At 39.5% G+C, this 24,665-nt stretch overlaps 1 protein-coding gene across 5 annotated transcripts in view; it reads right to left on the reverse strand.

Moving 5' to 3' along the window:
• The window catches only part of LOC124605404 (C-terminal-binding protein), a 191,474-nt gene that overhangs the window by 65,095 nt on the left and 101,714 nt on the right, over positions 1-24,665 (reverse strand). For all 5 annotated transcript variants that reach the window (XM_047137053.1, XM_047137049.1, XM_047137050.1 and 2 more), the window contains exons 3-4: positions 7,181-7,309; positions 6,672-6,894 (exon numbers count right to left, since the gene is read on the reverse strand). In XM_047137053.1, coding sequence (XP_046993009.1) covers positions 6,672-6,894; positions 7,181-7,309 — 352 coding nt within the window. The remainder of the gene's footprint in view (positions 1-6,671; positions 6,895-7,180; positions 7,310-24,665) is intronic.

Raw genomic sequence — 24,665 nt, forward strand, 5'->3', positions numbered from 1 at the left:
ACAAGGCAACCAACATAAAGAAATTGGCGTGAGCATAATGAGTAGCGTACTTTTTTGCCAAAATGGGATCACCTATTGAGATGTGAAATGTTTCTATAATTTAGACCTGCGAAGAGAGCTGATGTAACGAAGACACAAAATGGAGAAGTGCATTAAAAGGAAATGCCTTGCTGGTGTCCGAATTGTGATGTTGCTCTTCGTATACTAGAATGTTTTGAAACATACCACACTGAGGCATATTATGTATAAACAACAAGTTTACTTTCTTAATGAAAGTATTACTCAGCCACAACATAGTGTACTGTTTTAATACATAATACTAATATTCTCATTTTTACGTAGGTGACCACTGAATCTTTAACAGTGTGTCATACAATGATATAATTTTGCAGGTACATTCAGTGGTGTACGTGGATAGCACCTGCAAAACATGCTGAGAGCAGAGTTAGTAGTGAAGACATAATAAATTAAAATGTCATGACTGAAGCAGCAGTTTCACTACATGAACAGCGAAAATGTATTTAGCGATAAACTTTTTTTTCACCTTTTTGTGGGGGTATAGGGGAGAAGACTTTTATGAAACACACACACACACACACACACACACACACACACACACACACACACACACTTCTAACTGTAATACTTCTCTTACAATGTTAAACCTTTAACATACACTTATAGCCCTTAATGAATAGATTTTGCCCTCGGGAGCCTTTAGACAGGCAACCCTCGACTAGGAATGATGTAGACTAGCCATTTAGAACACACAGGTAAACAAGTAAATTTGCCACTATCACTGTCCTAACCAATTGTGTTTTAGTATGCCTTCCTTGTACATATAGACAAGTGTTCTCTCTCATGTGCCATGAGACAATGTTCAAGTTTTTAACTGCCCAGCTCATTATGATAGATCTGCTATGAGATAATGATGAACAGTCTGTCAGATAAAACTTTAGAAGATGGAGACAGTAACACTGGCGCAAGTGCAAGAGATACCAATTCCAATTTAACTGCCTGTAAGTGACAAATCTTGGAGTATATATATTACCGATGATGGTTGTCCAATTAAGGAGCAGATAAAACTGAAGAGAAAAACTAAGAGGTTATTTGCAGATAGCAGAAGTAGTGGAAACTCCAACAGAACCATTCTTTCTTTACTTTGATGATGATGAATTAGTGATTGTTATTGTTACATATACTAAAACACATACTGTGAAATCTTGTGGGCTGTTTAATAGACCTTTTGCCACACAAGAGACAAAACATGTCAAGAAGAATGTTTTGCCAGGTCTTTTGTTATAAGAAGAAACTTTCAGAACGTTCGATCTTTATTTCAGAGAACTATGGGATATATATGAACAATTAAAGGTCCAGGATGGAATAAAAATATGTGAGCTTTATTTTGCCATTTGTTGATAATTAATCATTCTGCTACTGGGAAGTGTAACATTCAGTTACTGAGCACTTTGGTCTTTAATGTAACTGTTGTTATCTATTTTTGTTGGATTGCCCTCCCCCTTTCTTCTTATTCTTCACACAATGATAAATCCACTCCTGTACTGCATGTTAAATGAAAATCTGTGACTGGATTTTGTACTGAATTGCACACCTGTTACTGACACAGCCATATTGTGCATGCAGGTAGTGCATAGCTGAGAAAAGTGCCCCTTCCATATTTAACTGTCACACTCTTTGTTATTTGGATCCTGATATGGGTGAGACATATGAAATAACATACCACACTGCTCAATATTTTTGTCCAATGACAGAGCACTGTAGCTTCATGCCTCTTCGGTCCTACTAAAGATGTAACAATGGTGTCATAACATTTAGCAAAATAGCTTTTTGCTGTTTTCACCTCCATTATCCATAATGAAGCAATGATCAAAGAAGACACATGTGCTTGGTAAATGCCAGAAGATACGCCTTACAACACAAAAAAATTAACAGCCATTCACGACTGGTCATGTAACTACTCTCCAATAGAACCATTCCTATAGAACCATTCCTAATAAAGCGTTTTGGTGTTCAAATCAACCTTTTCCATGTATCATATTGACCAGAGTGTAAGACCGCCCTGAATATAAGACCGCCCTGAATATAAGACCGCCCTGAATATAAGACCGCCCTGAATATAAGACCGCCCTGAATATAAGACCGCCCTGAATATAAGACCGCCCTGAATATAAGACCGCCCTGAATATAAGACCGCCCTGAATATAAGACCGCCCTGAATATAAGACCGCCCTGAATATAAGACCGCCCTGAATATAAGACCGCCCTGAATATAAGACCGCCCTGAATATAAGACCGCCCTGAATATAAGACCGCCCTGAATATAAGACCGCCCTGAATATAAGACAACGACCTTTTTCTAAGGGGTTCCTAGAGAAAACTTATTTGTAACTTATTCTGACTAATCAAAATTTCACTCTGTTTTACTGACAAAGTATCCGCCAAAAAGTTAGCAATATATTTACTCTGAACTATGGCATTTATTGACTTTCTACATTTTGACAATACTATGAGAAATAAAATAAACAAGAAGAACAAAAAGTTTTTGGACTGACCTCTTTTCTACCTTTTTGCTTACCGTATTTACTCGAATCAAAGCCGCACCTGAAAAATGAGACTCGAAATGAAGTGAAAAAAAATTTTCCTGAGTCTAAGCCGCACCTGAAATTTGAGACTCAAAATTCAATGGGAGAGAAAAGTTTTAGACTGCACCTCCAAATCGAAACAAATTTGACCCGTTGTAACATGAGACACAATTGAGGTCGAATGGATGAAGATACAGCTACAGTAGTTTGGTGCGAGTCTTAAGCTTAACAGTTAAGCTTTACGAAGTAGCCATTGCTGTGTGTCAGGCGCTCCGTCCGTATTTATACGAGTACCCTTCCTTTTTCACGTGCTTCGTCTGGTTTGAATCTATTGCTTATTTTGCTTTGATGCCATAAGTGCCGTTATCTTTGTTATAGGTCTTTACATCGCTCTAAGCTGAAAATTCATTACTGTACTGTGTCATCCATTGTTTGTCGCATTCTGATAATGAGTGTTTAGCCGCCGCTCGCAGCATGGCTTGGTTTTGGGCGCGCAAAAGCGGCTTACAATAAAAAACGAGAGAGAAATTGTCTCGTAAGTGAAACAATGGCATGAGACTGCTATTTGTTGTTACTTACACTGCAGCTTTCTTTGATAATGATCAACAAGAACCAAATAATAGACTGCATACGATAGAAGATGTTCTGAACGAGAGTTTAGCAAAAATTTTTCTCCGTTTGAAAATCTTTGCAAATGCCTCTTTAGTACATTACATTTTGCACAGAAATTAGATTAATCTAAGATTTAAAAATCTAGTCAGTTGCTGTGCTTCATTTCTGACTGTATCACCATTCAGCATAAGAATAATACCAATATAAACATGCCATGATATGTGTATTCTTCCGCGTTTGCTGTTGTCTCACTCTAGTTTCGTAGTTTATTAGGCAGACAGGATTTAAACAAGATAGCAGCAGACACAAAAGAATACATGGCATAATGTTTACAGTCTTCTACCTTTTCTTTTAATTTATTTACTGACGCAGAGATTTTGGTGCCAGTGGCTGTGTAGCGCTACATATATTCGATGACAGAAGTTAGTTGTAGCGGCACCTACCAACATTTTTCATAACTTCCGCTTACTTTGCATTCAATTATAAGCCACAGGTGGTTTTTGGATTACAAAAATAGGAAAAAAGTGCCGCTTAGATTTGAGTAAATACGGTACTATTTGTAATATCATCATCATCATCATCATCATCATCATCATCATCATCATCATCATCGCACAGCTGTGAAATTTATATTCTCATTGCACAAATATTTGGCTGTTCCTTTCGAGTATGTTGCCATTTCTGAGGTGGTCAAGGTCGGAACTGAACATAGCGAACGAACAGTCACTTGACTGGGGGCCTCTGGGAATAATCGTCCTACTGATTAATGAATAAAGTATTATTTCGAGAGTTAGTCTTCACTTTTTTGGCCTTGTATCTGAGAGCTGGATACTTTATCATGATGACACACGTGGACTTGCACTCACAGTAACTCGTGCACAGATTTCAAAGTTCACATGCGGGAAATTAATCCACTGAACTGTACTTACTGACAGCATGTGCACAAACTACAGTATTTACCCGATTATAAGATTAGGTTTTCCCCCAAATTCGTCATTTAAAAAATACGGGATCACCTTACATTCGCAGATTGAACTATTACTGCTGAGATCCAATATTTTGATGATGTGCAATAGATTAATATAGGTGCCACCTTACAAATATAAATTCAGGTAATATGAAGATTAATTTTGAAGGATTTGTAAAGGTTGTGCATTGTCACAAAATCCTGACACTGGTGTTTGTACTCCTGCCATTGGTGCAATCGCAGGCAATGTCAAACATCACTATGATTTGTTTTAATGGGCTGTTATTTAATTCTTCGTTTCACAAGGACATTTATTTTAATTTAACATTGTGTGAGACGGGTGAGTGCCACAGCTGACTATTGTTTGTCCACCACACAAGGCGACTGGCCACTGTTGCACTAGCTGGGCAGGCGAAAGGCGTTGAGAGGGAAAGCTCCACGACACACAATGATGGAGGTTAGAAAATACTCTAACCTCTTCGCACTGCATAGATTGACTTTATGCATTGAAGCAAATGGTCATAATTTGTTCATGGCTAATTTGATTGATTAAGCACCCCAAATTTCGAGAGGCAAAGGGGTTCACACTAAGGAAGCACCCCACGGGAACATCATTCTACTACGTCCATGTCGTCTTTCCTCGGTAACTCTGAAAGTACCATACAGTACATTTTATACAAAAGAATTGGTGCACATCTTTTATCGATTTGATGCGTCTGTCTTGGATAGTTCTAAATAAATCAAAGTTCTTCCCCAATTTTACTTTTCTCTCGATTTCAGTGCCACCTGTCAATAGTTTAAAAAAATGTTTCAGAGAAAACTTGATTACTTTTTTATGGAGAATCCGAATCTGCAATAAAAAATGGGCGTTTCCATTTAAGATTTGAAAGATTAATGAAAGCCAAATTCCTTTAGCAAACAGACAAAAATAGCTTCATTTTTCTGCAAGGCTATTTATTAATGCTTGACCGCTAAAAAGTGGAAATAAAAATTATAAAACAAACTAGTATATATTTTTGCCTTCCTTAATTATGAGAACGTATTTTAATTCACTTGATAGCTCTTGGCCACAGAAATCTGTTTTGTTTTTATTTGCATGATAGCTGTAAACGAAGAGGAAACAGCAAAATCACTAAAAATAAACAGATCAGTGGGGACTACCCGTCTCCCTGCTACAACTCTGCGCATGTGTGAATCTGGCAGCTAGGGCGCGCCAGAAGAAGAATTTTTCTTGTTAGCATCTGGCTGCTTGCTGCTACTGCCTATACAGCGAACAGCTACACTTCAAGTAGCCAGAAGCGGGAGAAGATACTGTTCACACACGACTCAACTGCGCACGCACATGATACCGGTTGGCAACTGACGTCACTCGTAGAAAGCAGTTTATTGTTATGCAGCATTGGACAGCATTCGTCCTAATGCCTTAGACATATTTTGTTGTTGGAAGATACTTGTGTGTGCACAGTGTTTTGTAATTGTAAATGGTGCACTTCTTTTGCCACTACAGTTTTATTTTTTTCCTCTCTCTTGTTTATGTTTTACTGCTGCCGTATTATTCTGCAGTAGCGGGATACAGTAATACTCTTTGTTAGAGTATCAGTTCTTACCAGTCAAAATTACAAAAATTTAACTGAAAACTAAAACAATGAAAAATTTCTGGAATTCTGAAAAATTCCCAGGTTTTTCCCAGATGAAAAATTTCCCGGGTTTTTCCTGGGGTGTATACACCCGCTGTAATCACAATCCCTGACATCACAACATTTTTGATAGAAACAGTGGAACATTTTGACAACTGAGGTAGTAATTTTCATTGCTGCATTTTTCATTCAGAGCAATTTCAGTAGTTGTTCTAAAAGGTGTGACCCCCCTACCAACCATCACCCTGTAAATCGTGATGTGCTCTGAAGTAAGAGCCTAATACTTGTGACTAGCAAGACTATAAATATCACTGCTTCTCATATATAGGAACACACACCTCTTTTCTTGCCTTTCACTTATCAGGTGAAACTATCAGCCCAAATAATGATTTCAGATGTAATGATGCCTGAAAATAGTAATACTACAGACCAGCATATGCAATACGCAAAGGAGGAACTTAAACTAAAAATTAGCACCAACCTTTCTTTTCGGTTATTTTATGTATCTTTGTATTGTCAAAATGTAGACAATAAATGGTGTTAAGTTCATAATATGTCTAATGTTAATTTTTTGAGGATATACTTTATATAAATGGAAAAGTTTGTAATTTTAATTTGCCAGAACATATTAAAAATAAAGTTTTCTAAAAGCGCCTCTTTTATTGGGGGGAGGGGGGGGGGGGGGGGGGGTATAGTCTTATTTACAGGATTGTCTTATACTTGGTAAAAACTGTGTGCACTGCTCCAAGCAAATGAGCCACACAAATAAAGTACTTATTAATGGTATTTGCATGCATATTTTTTAGTTGCCTTTGTAGCAAAAAATAGTGACAAATGGTCATTGATACGTACCGAGACCAACAATGCCAAGCGTGTCCCCTCGTATTCTTGCACATCCTTGGGCTGCTTCCCTAACTTGTTCCGGACCAGTGAATTTTTTTCCTTCACGCACCATATTGGCAAGCCAATACGTACGTCTATATAGGTTCAGGATGAGGCAAAGTGTGGTATCTGCCACTTCTTCTACACCATATCCCGGGACATTGCACACAGCTATACCTAGCTCCCCAGCTGCCTGTGAGGTGATAAATTTTCAAATTACAATTAGCAGTTTTCATTTTATGAGAAATTGGCCATATTAGTTAGAAATGGTTTTGAACGTGTGTGAAAGACTGAACAGTTTGAAAGTAACAACTAATTGTTTGCACCTGCTGATGAGCTACAAATGTTTTAGACCAACAACAGAGTTTAAAACATCAAACAATAGGCCAATTCTAGATGGTGCATGAACCTTGTTGTTCTGGTATGGAAACATTGAAACCATCACGAAGAAAATAATAAATGTAAGTATGTCTGTTTACCTTGACATCAATGTTGTCAACTCCACTTCCAATTCGCACAATGATTCTTAGTGTTTTAAATTTTTCCAGGTCTTCTTTTGTTAATATTATTGTGTGCCACATTAGGGCACCAACTGCCTCATTTAGGACCTGTAAAATATTGTTTTATTAGAAAAATTTTTGTTCAAAAGAAACTTTTGATGTAGTAAAAAAAGGTCATTCAGCACACAAAAACTACTGACATAAGCAGTGAGGACAGAGCGCTGATAACAGTTTCAACATGTTTGGAATATTCAGTTTTTTCCACTGAAGGGGCACTTAGCTGGATGTATTAGTGCCAACATCTAGATAGAAGTATTTTCCCAATGCAATTTCAATCCTAAGCTGTATTCTGACTATATTTCAATTATTGCACACTGCCACAAATAGTAACATTTTTTTTTATCAGTTCAATTTCACCCACCCACCTCTATCCTCAAAAAACAGTAGCAAGAAAAAACAAATGAGGAGCAAGGAACAGAAGCTACCACATATGCTAGTGAGGAGAAAAATGTCAATTGGTTCCTTAAAAACATAAACACAGTAGTAGACAAGAAAAATATAGAAACCACACTAGGATCATCATAGATAAATCAAATCCATCACACAGGATCCAATACCAGACAAGGAAAAACAACCAATTTATCATGAAAAGCAGTCACATCTTTGTTCCCTGTCTTGATATACTATCATGTTAACCACCATAGACTGTATTGGACAAATCCCATGTAAGCTACTATAGTGGTGTGTATGTAAGAACAAGGTGGTAGAATGATGCGTAGTACACCAAGGGAAAATGGGCTACATGATGCAACAGCCAAGAGTATCACTGAGCCGGATCAATCTGCAGCATGCACTTCACTTCACAGAGCACACAGGACTTTCAGTGATGATTCTGAAGTTATTTTAGCTGTGGCAAAGAAACTTAATCAACACAGAACAATAAAGGAAATTTCAGGATGGAGCAATATGCAAAATACAGGAAATGCAACCTTTCGCCTACAGCTGATCGATGTGTGGAGCACAGGAAACAGCATTCACACTAGCTTTTGAGCAGTAGCTCTTTCTCTAGCAGCAGCAGCAGCAGCAGGAGCAGGAGACTCTGTGGCCACACAGGAAGACAAAAGGAGTACAGAGGGTACTGCAAAAAGAGATGTAGGAAAAGGGGGAGAGGGGTAAATTAAACAAGAAAAAAGTTGGGGGGGGGGGGGGGGGGGAGGTCAAATATGAAGAGGGAGAAAGGGAGGGGGGTTGAAAATGAAGGGGGGGGGGATATCCACATGGGACGGAGGGGAGTGAGTTAATTGTGATGGGAGACAATAGTGCATGATGTGGGTGGCCAAGGACTGGTGTTGACTGAAGACAGAAGGGGAAAGACACAGCGTGGCAGTGGGAATAGGTTTGCGGAGATTTCAGCCACGGGGATTGTGAGAGCACAGGATGTGTTAAGTGACATTCCCTTCTGTGTGGTTCAGAAAAACTTTGCTTGAAAGGAGTATACGAACAGCCCACATTGTGAAACGGCTGTTGAAGTCATTTTCGCTGCGGCGGGCAGCATGTTCAAATACTACATGGTCAATTTTTTGGTTTGCCACAGTAAGACAATGGCCATTCATGCAAGTCAATGGTTGGTTAATTGTCACATCCACGTACAATGCTGTACAGTAATAGCAGCTTATCAACCCCCTTCCCCGCCCTCTTCCTACACCTGTATTTGCTCTTAACCTCTGTACTCCTTTTGTCTTGTTGTGCAGCCGCAGAGTATTCTGTCCAAAGACCTGCCTCTTTCCTGCTACCCCAGCTACCTACAGCTCATGTAATTGCTTTTAATAATCAAGCATCAGTAAGTGGCCTTGTCATGGCCATGAGAGTTTGCATTTGGGTGCCTATATGGTTTTTGTGCGTATGAGAGAGAGAGAGAGAGAGAGAGAGAGAGAGAGAGAGAGAGAGAGTTTGTTGCTATTGGTATACTCAATTGTGATTATTATCCTGATGTAAACAAATAAATGTGTGGTGAATGGAAAGGATTCATAACACTCATTTATGGGTGGTGGTGTGCTATTGGAAATAGACCCTAATTATGTATTAGATATTGTGTGTTACACTACCGCTATTGAAACTTCCAGGCAATCTAATGCATTAACAGACAACAGTAGGCTTATGCCATGTATTTCTTATTTCAAATCACAGTGGACGGCCACTTTCACTGAACAAGTCTGTGCACAACATTATGACTTTCTGATTGGTACATGTCGGCTTGTTTTGTACTTATTCTCTCAATTTCTTCTTCAAATATGAAACACCAAAACATGTAAGATTTCGCTTTCTTCTTAATTTGAGGAACATGGTATTGTACCACTATAAAAATATCACCAAATCTACAACGTCGTTGCTGCTGTTCTTGTGTAGTGGATATAGCAACTGACTTGTATATGCAAGATGATGGATTCAATTCCACTGTAAGTTAATTTCCTTCTTTTTATGTCTATGAAAACGACGTAAAGTGTTGCACATTTGACAATAAATCGAGTGTGCGGAGGAAAATCAACCTTTGTACGTGGCAACACACTGCTCACCATTCCTCAGTTTCTGAGTGGTGGTGATCTTGTACTGGAGCATTGAGTTATACCTATCATTCTGAAGAATGATCTGGAAGGTAGGAGGGTCGGAAGAACCTCTCCCCCTCCCAAACCATTTTTCAAGAATCATGCGGACAGTCATTGTGGTGTTTCTCGCTTGTTCATGTTTCCCAAGCGTAAGGTGAAAAATGGCTGAAACTGTGTAGTGTTCCTTTGTGAAACATAGAAGAGGTACACTGTTTAAAAGTGGTGAAAAAGTGATAGTTCTCAGTGGTTTTGAGATGTTTTCAGGAAAACATCCATCATTACTGATAAAGAAACTTGCAGCACTGACATCAGAGTTTACCAGTGTTTATGTGACAAGTGTAGAGTGAGTATGAAAAGAAAGACGCGATGTGTGTAAGCTGTCAACTACAGTTAAAGACAGGAAAATGCCGGTTATGTGTTTTAGGAAATAGCGATGGTTTCATTAAAAATGCTACGTGGTCAGAGATTCACACATTTTTCTTCAGGAACAAAGTGCCTATAGTAAACAAGGCATTTCAAGTGATAAATAATGACTACAACTTGCCTACTTTTAAAATAATGATGTTTTATAAAGTGATAAAAGATATTTCTTTTCATTCTGAAAGCAGGAAATGAAATGGCATGATTACAGATTGAGAATATTGCTTTGTGGAGAACGTAGTATCTCCGGCAGATTCAACAGTTCGAATGCGAGAACAAAACCTGAGATAATGCAGGACATCTTACACAGAAAGTGTGAACTTATAAAACAGTGACTGATAGAAGACAACCTTTTGTTGCAGATGGTTTTGTGGAAGGTGGATAATTGATTTTTGAACGAACAAAGACGAGAGATTATCATGGAAATATTAATGGTGGATTGTTCCCAAAATGGTTTAAATATATTCTACCCAAATTACAGGGTGTACACGCGGACAAGGAAAAAAGTTCCCGGATTTCCCAGTTAAAAATACGCTTTCTCCCAGGTGAAAAAACACTTTTCCCGTGTTAAGTGACAGTATATTTTCTCTCGGAACTGCAAAACTTATCAGTCCTTTGAATGGTTATGGTTTTATACACGGGTGTAGAATTTCCCGGCACTTTAGGATACGAAACTCAGGGGGGGGAGGGGGGGGTGTTTTGGAAATACAAATACCTTTGATGTGCAGCAACATGTACATTGCGTATTTTTGTATTATGAAAGTATACACTGGAATTTCACCAGACACCGCATGTTGAAATGGAGAATGCAATGTGCTTTTGTAAGCCAGTCATAGCTCATGTCATGTGATCTCGCAAGCCGATGACAGCAGATATTCAGAGCATAGGACACGTGATTTAGTCAGCCAACAGAAACATCACTGTTAAGTAGCACGAACATACAAACAGGGAAAGTTAATACTTTAAATTAATATACATAGCGTAGCTACAAGAAAAGCAAAGCTTTCGCATATAATATTGGCCTCTAAGGTGAAGAAGTGCCAAAAGAAGCTAAGCTTTCACATATAATATTGATCTTCTCTGCGTGTGTTACACTTTAAGATATCTCACACAAATGTGTCAGTAAAATTTTTAATAATGACATAAATGTCTGATCTTCAGGGTTCGAAATTCTTCTAAATGGCTCATAATCAAAGAGTTGATTTTTAAATGAGAGTCAAACCCTCTGTGATTTATGAAATACATGGTACATTCTCGCACATAGTTCAACTTACGAAAAAGGATATTTACTTTGAAAGTAACATTTACTTTGAAAGTATCGCTTTTCAAACTACCATTCGCAATATTTTCCCACGACCTGTTAGAAAGAGGTTTGTTTCAGCAGTTGCCAGAGAGCACAGATAACAGGCCACACCACGCTTGCGCAGCTACCATATAGTAGGAACCCCATATGTATGTAGTGTAAAACACTGAAAGATCATACATTGTGTAATAAAAGAAACAAGACATCAGAGGATAGGCATTTTGTGAACCATACTAAAATGTGCACATTTAAAGTGCATACTTAAAATGCACATTCGTATGTCCACATTCCTAATTAAGTAGCCCTTGACCTGATATTAAGCTTTTCAAAATTCAGTTGATAGCTCCCGGCCACAGATACCTGTTTCGTTTTCATTTGACATGAGAGTAAACGAAGGGGAAACAGCAAAACCACTAATGTGGTGACTACCCACTGTAACTCAGACAGCTCTGTGCATCTGCCCGATCTACGATACTTGCTAACTGGGTCAATACTAAAAAAAATTAATTTTCAAAAATATTTTCATCATGTAGCGCATATCTTTCTGAGAAGTCAAACATAAAACATATGTGTTCGAGGACATGTAAGACATGTTATTTGTTCTCAAGTGTGCGAAAGTGCAGTGCCACGCCTCCTCATACAGCAGTCCTATATCGCACGTCATTGCTTTTCGCTCTGTGGAACTGAAACGTGTAATTTTGTAATGGATGCCATCAAACTATATTCAGGACAATGGAAATTGAAGTGTCCAGTGGTGCCTCTCCTGCTCCAAGCCGGCCAGTTTGAAACCAATGAAGACAAGAGACAAGCAAGGAAGTACACATTTCTTCAATCCTTAGCTCCTAGAAATTTTTCTCTCTAATCTTGCAACAGCTTTACATGTGTGCTTTCCTTTTTGGGAAAGAATCTATTACCTCATCAAAGTTCGTCAAACGTTTTGCTACATGAAAAATCGAAATGTTGCTATCTAATACCGAAAAAGCTGTTAATACAAATAATACCAAAGACTGGTGTTTCTCGATCTGATTACGTCTATTTTGTCACTGTCTGCTAGATAAAACAAAATAGGCCTTTCTAATATTGCAGCAATTTTGTAACACACACCAAATAAACAAGACTGTTTTGGCACAAATGGTCATTGTTATAACACGACAGAATATAATTCACGAAAAGCTTTATGTTAGGAAATACTCTTAGTTTCACATTTCATTCATATGCACCAGATTCTCAAGCACGAGATCGAAAAGTAGTATTAAGAAATTTTGATATAAATTTGGAATCGTCTTATTCTTCCATAATTTGTGGGATGTCCCCGTTTCTTCTCCTTCCTCTTTCTAAAAAATCTTGTCATCACCAATTCTGTAGCTATTCCTGCCACTGTCAAAATTTGTTCGCCAATTAACTTCACTAAACCTGCCAGACTCACAGGTTTACCTATATCGCGATTATTCTCTGGTTAGGCGTTGTTACATGTTCGTACAACACTTTTCCGCGTTACTTCCAGAACAGAACTTAAGCGGCTGCTAGCCAAGGACTGTACAACTGGTCCTTACTAGTGTAACGATCTTGCCTAAAATTTTCTGTCAAATTTTCATTTTCTTGGATACATCGAAAAGATAATATGTAATCTTTCTCACCAGTTATTCCTGTTAGTCGTTTATTTCCATTCTGGTAGTCTGAATCTATGGATTTCGCTAGTAATCATAACAACGCTGATCATTCGCAAGCCCTATCAACCACATAATCAGACAGCAATTGGCATTCATCCGTTCGGCTTTACTCCGCTCAGTTCGTATAGCCCCGTCCCCTTTTTTCTGCGGAAAGTTTATTTCTAGATGCGACAAGGATTCACCTGACAGAGGCATCACATACATTATGCACGCATCCAAAAATCAACTTATGATTCATTCAGGAATCAACTTAAAATGTGTTCAAAAAACGACAGGGATGCGTTTCAAAATCATATGAATAATCGATAGACCAATGTGCGCCGATTGCTAGGCGCTTTGCGAAACAAGTTCCCCCCCCCCCCCCTCAAGAATATGAATTTGGCGCCCCATTTTCCTGGTAGCATCTAGCTGTGACTGCTTGTGCAGCCAACAGCCACATTCCTGTAGCCAGAAGCGGGCGAGTCTACTACTAATACGCGATTCAACTGTGCATGCGCATGAGCCCGCTCGTAACTGCTAAAACGAATCTAATGTAAACATCTGTGACTTCACACTCATTGGAGGCAATTTTTTTAAAGGGAGCATTGCGGAGTCTTCCTAAAGCCTTCGACACATTTTGCTCTTGGCAAGTGCTTGCATGAGCACTGTGTGTCATTGCTGTATAAGGCCCATTTCCTTTGCAATTTAAGTTATTTTCGTTTTGTCTCTTATGTTTTATCGTTGAATTATTATTCTGCAGTAGCAGGATACAGTAATATCCTTTGTTAGAGTATCGGTTCTTACCATTCAAAATTACAAAAAATTAACAGAAAAGTAAAACAATGAAAAATTCCCGGGTTTTTTCCCGGATCACCCGGTTGTCCCGGGTCATATACACCCTCTGTTATAATTATCAACAATGCTTCATAACATAACATTAAGGTTGAGAGTAGGTCTCAAAAATCTTGAGAGGAGGTAAGATATTGTAAATTGGCCGATGGGGAAAGGAGTACATGTAGATTATATTGCGATTAAGTTTGAATTACTGAAACAGGTTGAAGCTTACATTGTAGATCAGTATATTATTGACAAAATGGCGCAGTCTGCAGGTCACATTGTCGTTAGGTTACTGCAGTACCACTGTAATTTTGAAGCTCCTAGAACTTAATTGGAGCCAAGTTAAACGATATGTCACAAGTAATAATATGACATTTAAGTTACCAGACACAATTAAATTAATGCACAAAGCTGTCACACATCACTTCCAAACACTATTGGGAAGCAGAACAACGTGTAATAAAAGGAGACTAAAATATGGCAACTGAATGGTTTCAAAGATTGTGTTATTGATCGGCTATTCATCAATTATGAAGGTGGCAGTTCCACTGACGAAACATCATCTTCAAACTCAGAGATGCATAAGTTCAGAGGTTACCACACTGCTGAGGTGAATAGCTGAAGTGGCTTCAGTATTTCATTATACGGCAAAATCTCTGCAATAAGCTCTTAAAATCACAAACTGCTCTCACATATAAATTACACTAAGTTTACCAAAGTATTTTCTTTTATGCTCTTTGTAAGCTAAAATAAGGTTTCCACCCTGTCCCCTACAAAACATAGGGCTGTAGTATTACTGTATACTAATTTATTCCTTTTAAAATTGAAGTGCCATTTCTAGTTTTATTATTTGCTTGCTGTTTTGCTGATTTTATTAATTATCTGCAGGTGTAACGTTTCCATCTAATCTGCTTCTAAATGTTTTAACACTTTTGACATGCATGCTTTCAGTGCTCCAACGTTTTCCAGTACCTATCAGTGAGAAGCGTTAAATAAACCAACTAGAAACAAACTAAATGAAACATTAAAATACAGCTGAGTAGTGTCCAACACAAACAAATAAGTTTCCACATGATTATCTGTAGTTGTTCATTTGACATCACTATATGTGGGCTTGATGAACCAGCTTTCCTGTTTAAATGTGTCGGTCAAGCATTGTGTGGTGTTATCCACTCTGAGTAGTGCAGGCGAGCTACGCTGCCGCATAAAACCTAACGTTATTACTTTACCCAACTAAACATAGCTGAAGTTCTGCGGGAAATAAAATACAATAATGTAACAACAAATGTAAAGAATATGCAGTGTAGTGTACATATCAGGATTGCTGTTACAATGAATAGACTGTAGAGAAAGAGCTAATGCTTGAAAGCTAGTGCGAATGCAGTTTTCTCGTAGTGTTTCTGTGCTCCAAGTATTGATCAGCTGCAGATGAGTGGTTGCCTTTCCCTTTGTTTAGCCAATATAGAGAGTGTTATGGATTGGTGTGAAGCACACACACCAAATAGCACATTAATAATAAATAGCAATAGGTGTATGAGCATGGGATGTTTTCTAAGAAAGTCAGAAGCAGAAACAGTAGCACTATGTGGCACTTACAACAGCAATGCCAGTTGCCAGGTTAGGCATGAAATTTCTGGCTTGAAACAGACAGAGCACACCAGCTCTGCAGCAAAGTATTCTCTGTCTCTAACTATACGCACCACCACGTGACCACCACCTTACTTGGCTGTCACTAACACTTCCATTTGTACACATCAAATGTTCATTACAAATTGCACGAGTAACAAAACAAATGCACAGGTTTCTTGGCACAGAAGAACAAATGTAATATCAGCTATGTGAAAAAAATCACAAGGAGACTCCTCCAACTTTATCTAATTATGTTTTCCTAACATTAATGCACAGATAGATTAACTTCAGATTTTTCACAAACATGGGGAGAGGAAGTGGGATAGTTCATAACTTACTGATGTTGGTTAGGATCTCAAAAATCAACATTCCGGATAAGACAATAATCCCTGAAAAATGACCACCTATCTGATAGTAATACCACAGTAGTACTGGACAGAATGGAAAACTGCCAGAAATGGAGAACTATGTTCTCGGGGATCATATGAAATTAAATACGCATCCAACAACACAGAACTTTCATAATAACAATTATCTTGCTTCCTTGATAAGCAATATCTCTCGTGCACCATACATCACTCAGCCAACATTCAGTTTCTAGTAAGCTGCATCGTTTTTAGAGAAATTTTGTAAGATGCTGCAAAATCCAATTTACATGTTTGTCAATAAGTTAGTCCCCCTTCCCCAGAGTATCAACAAATTCCTTACCAACATGAATTTGTACAAAGAAAAAAGTAAGAGAAGGAGATCCTGTACGTTTTGCTATGAACTTACCTCTTAATGACACTTCTACATGGGTCGGAACTTTAATAGTGGCAACAATTTATTTGCAGCTCGTACAAAATAGATACGTGTCTCAAAGTTTTACTGACCTTCAAAGTAGTCACCAGCATTAAGCATAACCCGTTGCCAGGGATGTGGAAGTTGTAGGATACTCTTTGCAGTGCTAGCTGTGTTGACAGTTCAAGCGGCGCGGTCTATTGCACGACGAATTTTTAGCAGTTCTGAAGTGAATGCAGTGAAGTATTTCCTTCAGTTTAGAAATCGAGGTGAACTCACGAGGGCTTAAGTCAGGGGAATGCAGTAGGTGGCATAGCACCAGTCTCGACATCATGGTCATCAGCGCCCTTACGAAAAGTCAACACTGAAATCTCATGGGTGGGGGCAAAGTCTGTCCCCACACGTGGAGCAGTTTATAACGGACCGAAGTCTGCCGCCCTTCCCTGCCAGTTTAGGGAGGAGGCCTGACAGTTTACAAAATTTCACCCCTCTGTTAACACTGGTATCGGTATCTGCAAGGGTGGTCGGCCGATCTCCAGTGAGACCGAGGACTACCCATTATCAGTATACAGGAGACACAAAGCCACAATATACTGAACTGAACCGGCACGTCACAAACTTCACAGAATGGTGGGTTCTCCTGCTGGAGGAGGAAGCCTTGTGTGAAAGGGCTACGCCTGATGCGCAGTCTGGTAAGCAAAACCCCCTTCCAGTGGCAAGGCTGACATGAAGTCCACCAAGCCTTAGTGGTTGATTTGAGCGACCGCTGTTTGTGGTCTGACACCTGCAACCATTCAGTCTCCCACTGAAGGATGATTCATCTGTCAGAAAATGAGATTATGGCGTGCAATGGGATGGGGCATTGATGGACAGCACCATCCCAAAATGCTTCCGTGGCAGTTTTGCCAGCCATGCAGTTACCCTGTATCCCAACGTGGCCAGGTACCCAGCAAAAGATCACCTCCTTGCCACAGCATTGGAGCCGCTGTAAGGAATCACGGATGAGCTGAATCAGCAGGTCTACCGGATACATCTGGTGAAGTGCTTGCAGTGCACTAAGAGAGTCGGAACAGACAAGAAAACTCATACGGTGATGTCTGTGATCCCTCTCCAGCGCCATCAGAATGCCATATAACTCCGCATCATAATTTGTAAATTGTTCTGGGAGATGCACTTTAAAAACCCCATCAGAGAAAACCACAGAACAACCGAGATCATTCTCCTGCTGGGATCCATCTGTATAAATAATGATAAAACTATGGTAATACTTAAAACAGATGAAAAAGTTATAAAAACCACATCTGGAGTACAACTTTTCGTATACTGGGTCAAACTTAAAATCACTTTGGGCCTCAGAAGACTCCAAGGCGGCAGTGCATTCCATCCATGGGTATTTTCATGCCCGAGAGATCCAACTCCTTGAGACAGTCCATAGCACATATACCAAATGGCTCGGTCACTCGGGGCCAATTCCTGAACAGTCGTTCGAAGGTGGGTTGTATCACTGAACTAAATGCCAGTGACTGAGGTGACGCTGAGATTTTCAGCACCTGTCGAGCCAAAAAGGATGCACCACCGAATCCTGAGGTGTGGTTCACCAGCCTCTGCACACAGACTCAGAACTGGGCTGGTCCAAAATGCTCCAGTTGGTATCCGAATGCCCTCATGGCAGACAGCCTGTAACATCCGGAGGTAGGAAGGACGGGCCAATCTGTAGACGACGCTGCCGTAGTCTAGGTGTAAACGAACAAATGCCATATAAAACTGCAGGAGCTGGGACCTGTCAGCTCCCCATGTTTTTCCACCAAGGTACTTCAAACTGTGTAACAACCGGAAGCCATCTGCACGTAGGTCTTTCAGGTGTGGCAGCCATGTTAATTTTGAGTCAAATAATAAACTCAAAAAGTGCACAGTGTCTTGAAAACTGTAAAATGTGGTTCCCCATTGTAAGCTCTGGTTGGTTAATACTCCAATGAGCACGATTAAAATTAACACCCAGAGTCTTCTCAGGTGAGAACCGAAAACCAGTTGCCTGGGCCCAGGTTTCCAGCCTCCTAATGGTCAGCTGTAGCTGCCTTGTCGTCGTCGCAGGATCATAGGAAGAATAGAAGATTGCAAAGTCATCAACAAACTAAGAGCATTTGACAGGACTCCTGATTGCAGAGCAAATGCCATTGACAGCGATGGCAAACAATGTGACACTGAGGACACTGCCCTGGGGGGTTCACTCCGAGACGCCTGGACACTTCCCTTGTTGAAGGCCCTTCCTCGCTCAAAGTAATAATGTGGACGCGATCAAACCGCGTTATGTACTGTCTAGGAATGGTTTAACTACAGACATCACGAGCCGTGTACCTCCTTCCTGGTGGAATGAATGGTACTGATCGGCTGTCGAACCCCCTCCATCTAATAGGCACTGTTCATGCATGGTTGTTTACATCTTTGGGCGCATTTAGTGACCCCTCTCAACAATCAAAGGGACAGTGTCTGTGATACAATATCCACAGTCAATGTCTATCCTCAGGAGTTCTGGGAACCAGGGTGATGCAAAACTTTTTTTGATGTGTGTATTAAGCAATAAAGATGGGCCATTTTCTCCATAACACTCCATATTAGATACTGTTTACAATCAACGTTGAAGAACCACATAATACCTTGCATCCCGAAACAAGCAAAGCAGATGCAATGCTGTGCATGCCATTTTGTACATCGCAATATAAAAGATGTCCACTTGTTTTTTATTATCTTCTATATTGCATACAGATTTTCAGACAAGCTCCAGAATCACACTGAAATCAGACACCTTTTACATTTTCATACTAATTTGTACTAAATATTTGTGGAGTTGAGTTGATGCAAATATGAAGTGTATTTGACTGAATATTTTTTTTAAATACAGCTTCCAAAGCAACATGTTATTTTATATATAAAGTGGAAGACATGGCCTAAATTCTTTCCAATAGGATTGGCAGAAGCAAACAGTTCTGAGAACCAGATATGTACAGCTGACAACATTACTTTGTCATAACTGTGGTAGCCACAACACACACACACACACACACACACACACACACACACACACACACACATTTTTGTTATAATTAAAATTTAAAGAAAGAAACAACAACAAACTAACATCTGAATAGATACAGCTTATTTATTATACTCTCAATTACATTTTAACATATTAAAGACAAAACGAAAAAATTTATGTGGCAGCACTGCAGTATTCAAAGTTAATCTTAAGTGGAAATTATTTCTGCTCCTCAAACCGACTGCAATTAATATGTTAAGAGAATAAAAGGTTTTGCAATGTTGCGTTACATATGAATGCTCGAGATTAGGGAAGTACACTGAGTGAATAAGGAGAAGGTATGGAACACAATTGGGGTCTAAGGAATTTAATGGTAAAATATAGTTAAAATAAGCTTGTCACTTCCTTTCACAATGTGTTTTCAAGTGAATGAGTAGAGACCACGTGAATATGTACAGACCACATCTTAAGCTTCTCAGTGTTCTCTTTCCTTGCTTTCTTTCTCTCTTCATGCGAAATGCGCTAGGCAAACAATATTTTCATATTAATTTACATAAACACTCTTCTACAGTACTATGGTAATGCTTGCCTAAAAAATGATTAGCATCTCGGAGGTACTCCCATACGAACTTACGATACAGAATCCCCAACAATAGTGTGTAATACAGAATTTATCGCACTTTATGTTCCCTGTCAGAAACATTAGTTGCTTTCCACATAGGCATGCAAGATGATTTAGGGAAATATAGGCATACACAGTACGGTCATATCGCAATGAGTAATTTGAGAGAAGAAACATATATATGTTCAGTGAACTAGATAAAAATCAGTAGCATCAAATCTCAACGGCGAAGTTGCAACTTTCAGCACAGGCCAGGAGCATGTAAAGGAACTGTGGCTGCAGCTTAAAATAATAATTGATCATGCACTGGATAGATATGTTTGTATATCCAGTAAAACAGTTCATACTGGGAGGACACCCCGCTCTCCCCCATGACATACAGTACTGGTAAAGAAACTTCTAAAGGAACAGTGATTCCTGCATAATAGGTGAAAAACAACACGGAGTGCTACAGATAGACAGACACTGAAGGAAACATGTTTGGCTGTTAATAGAGCAATGTGTGATGCTTTCAGTGACTACCATAGCAGAATACTGTCAAATGATATTTCACAAAACCCAAAGAAATTCTGAATGTATGTGAAGGCTGTTGGTGACACCGAAGTTAGTGCCCAGTACCAAGTGAATGAGACACGAATTGAAATGAAGATAGCAAAGCAAAAGTTGAAATGATTAACTCAGTTTTCAAATGTTCCTTTACAAAGGAAAACAAAGGAGAATTGCCCCTATTTAATCCCTATATCACTGAAATCATTAAAAACTGAACAAAGTTCCAGGGCCCAATGGAATGCCTGAATTTGAGGCTGAGATAACCTCTTCAAACATAATCTAACATCCCTCTAACAAAAAACTATGCCCAGTTCTCGGAGAAAAGCACAAGTCAACCTCATCCACACGAAGGGTAGTAGAAGTGATTAGAGATGGGCAAAACTGTTCTTTTCAGAGATCGGATCAGAACTGTTCACTCCCTGAAATGAACTAGCTCTTTTTCATGACTCACCACTCATTCACAACAGAAAATGAATGGAAGGCACATTGCCCTTTAAACTTGGTTTATTCCAGTACTATACCTGCATTTTGATCTTATTTGATCCTATTTTGAAGTAACACAGATAATGAGTAAGAATTTTGTATTTTTTATTGAAATTTCCACGATATGACAAAGTTTTTGGTTATTGATTTATTTTGCACTATCGTGGTTTTTTGGGTGATCGGAAAATGTTGTAACTTGAGATTTACATTAACAATATATTTGGCTATAATGTATTAAAATTTCATTAACCTTGTACAAATACATCGCAAGCCATATATTTTTAAAGTGAACATTTCCTTCCGAAGACGCCTAAAGTCGCAAAATCCGTACTACAATAAGAAAAAAATATATAAATTTGACTGTAAGACCAAAGTGCTGCATATAGCCTTCCGCAGAATAAAACAAGGAAAATATTGGTGTATCACTTTTGCTATACGTTTACCGGTTCGCTCGTAATGAAAGTGTAAATTCGAGTGACCATAATAAAAAATCCTATAGTAAGAGGAGCCATCAGGAACCTAATCTGATCAGTTTAAACAAATAAAAATAAAATAAAAACAAATGATGTATACATAACATAATTATGTAATATACATAACGGCATTACTATGAAGAACAATATCCAGTAGAGACGAACTCCGATGCAGAGGCGCTGAGTCAAGCAGGTCGAGCCGCGAGCTGTATTACTGAGTGAGCTAAGACCGCAGAGACCAGAGTGACACGTGAGTTGCTTTGCTCAACGCTCTGGCTAGAGTTGAGAATGGTGGGGTGAGCGATGAGCGGGCGAGTTCCGAGGGTGGGGGGAGCGGTGAACTGCCACCACTCACCCGCTCGAAGACAAATCGTCCGTTCTCTTGCGAGCAGGTTGTTGCAAGTAGTTCTTATGTTCTCCGCTAGGAGGCTCTCTGTCCTCTTGCTCGCATCAACTGCCCAGAGGGCAGGACGTGTGACTGAAACGATCGCCGACGGAGTGCTATGCTAAGTTAAGGTGCGCCAGACACTGCACGCGGCAGAGGAAGCACAGAGAGGGCACAGCATATGTGAAACACAAAATCCAATGGGGCACTGCACAATGCAGGCAGCCAAGGCAGAAGCAGGGTAGAGGCTGGCGCTGGCTGTGTTCTGTGGCGTGCAGTGTGCTCTGACCAGCAGAAGCCCCACTGGTCTGCTCCGACTGTCTGTCTCTCTCTCTCTCTCTCTCTCTCTCTCTCTCTCTCTCTCTCTCTCTCTCTCTCTCTCTCTCTCTGCTGTGGGAAACGTTTGGAGCTACCGTTCTTTTTTTCTGAATCACTGATTGTTCACTTCTTTGAAAGATTCAACTCTATGAATTAGTTCAGGAGCGGATCCCCCATCTCTAGAAGTGATCCACAGAACTACCTTCCATTATCCTGGACATCAATTTGTTATAAAATCTTAGAGTATGTTCACAGCTGAAATGTAATGGGTTATATTTAACAGAAAGACCTCCATAGAACCAATGAGCATTTATTCTGAAAACATCAATCATGTGAAACCCGATTCTCCCTTTCTTGATTTCCGAAAAAGCATTTGACTCAGTACCACACCTATGCTTATTCTCAATAGTACTTTCATGTGGGGTACCAAGTAAAATTTGTGGCTGGACTGAGGACTTTTTGGTAGGGAGGACATTGTATACTCATGACCTTGCAGACAACATTAACAGTAACCTCTGACTTTTTTCAAATGACACAGTTATCTATGACTGTCTGAAGAAAGCTGCATAAATATTCAAGGAACATCTTGATAAGATTTCGAAGCGGTCAGAGACTGGAAACTTTAAAAGTACAGAAATGTAGAACTGTGCACTTCTCAAAATGAAAAATGTAGTACCCTATGACTACAATATCAATGAGTACTGTTGGAATCGGCAAACTCACACAAATAATTGGGTGTCCTCCTTTGTTGGGATATGAAATGGAATTATCACACAGGCTCGGTCGTGGGTAAAGCAGCTGGTAGACTTTGGTTTATTGGTTAGAATATAGGGGAAATGAAATCAGTCTACAAAGGAGACTGCTTACATATCATTCATGCAACCAGTTCCAGAATATTGCTCAAGTGAGTGGGACTCTTACCAAATAGAACTAACAGGGGAGACTGAACATATACAGAGAAGAGCAGCACAAATGATCACAGGTTTGTTTAATCTGTGCTGGAATGTCACAGAGATACTGAAGGAACTGAACTGGGAGACTAAGATGGATGTAAACTATTCTGCGAAACTCTATTAACAAAGTTTCAAGAACTGGCTTTAAAATGATGACTCTATGAATGCACTACAAACTCCAATGTATCGCTCACACGGGGCTCATACAGAGGCATTCAAAACAATCATTCTTCCTGTGCTCCACACGCAAATGTAAGGGAAAGAAACCAATGTAACTAGTACAATGGGGCATATCCTCTGCCATGCACTTCGCAGTGGTTTGCAGAGTACAGATGTAGTGGCTAACCATATATTCAAATCTCGCATTAAATTATAGCCTCCACATTTATTTATGGTATTTAACACTCCAGAAACATGTGGATACTTGATTCGAGATGTAAGGCAAGTGCACAGTGTTCGATGTTATGAAGCACTTCCTGGAGATATATCAAGTTCGTATCCCAGCAACGAATGATTAATTCCCCCCCCTGCCCAAGGATAAAATGCCACTGAACTATGCCTTCCAAATTCTGCAAAGGCCAAAAACAACACTTTCCTATTTTTGTTCCCAATGTTTTGCACCCAAGTATCTTGCATTCAACTGATTTACATTCTGTCTGGTCACTATTTGCAATTTTCATGAAGTTGTCCACCACATGTACTTGTGATTGCACTAAGCTCACCTTCCACTAACATGGGTACTTCTTAATGCTACTGAGACAGAATTTGAGACCCTGCACAAAATAAAATGCTGTATATTTGCAACGCGCAAAATACTCTGAACATGCCAGATGATAAAACAACTTCAGGTGCAATGTTGCCTGATGTGAATGCACTCAATACTAATAAACAAGAATGGGCAGCAGCATGGCTGGTCTCTCATGAATATGGGATCTGCATTAAATTAATTTTACCGATTATATTAAAATAATTTCATAGTCCCATTGTATCAAGTTTTCATTAACACCCGCACAATTTCAAATGGCAATTGCCACAGCAACATTCCATGTATGGTGTTTGCCATACCGTCGAACCGATGGAATCTAATAATGGACCAAAATTGTACCTGGTAAGATGCCAGTTCCCCCAATAGTAGCCGTCAGGCTGTATTTCGCTGCCTCCTGCACACCTAAGGTAGTGCTGACACATACAAAATCTCTATTCTCTCTCTCTCTCACACACACACACACACACACACACACACACACACACACACACACTCTCTCTCTCTCTCTCTCTCTCTCTCTCTCTCTTCCCCCCCCCCCCCCCCCCCCTCCAGCTACAACCACAATGATTCTCACACCTTGCAAGTAACAAAAATTCTCTCTCCAACTCTCCAATTAGCAAAGATGTATATATGGTACTATCTACATTACATATTTAGATA

The sequence above is a fragment of the Schistocerca americana genome, chromosome 3 (genome assembly GCF_021461395.2).
Source record: "Schistocerca americana isolate TAMUIC-IGC-003095 chromosome 3, iqSchAmer2.1, whole genome shotgun sequence".
Taxonomy (NCBI): domain Eukaryota; kingdom Metazoa; phylum Arthropoda; class Insecta; order Orthoptera; family Acrididae; genus Schistocerca; species Schistocerca americana.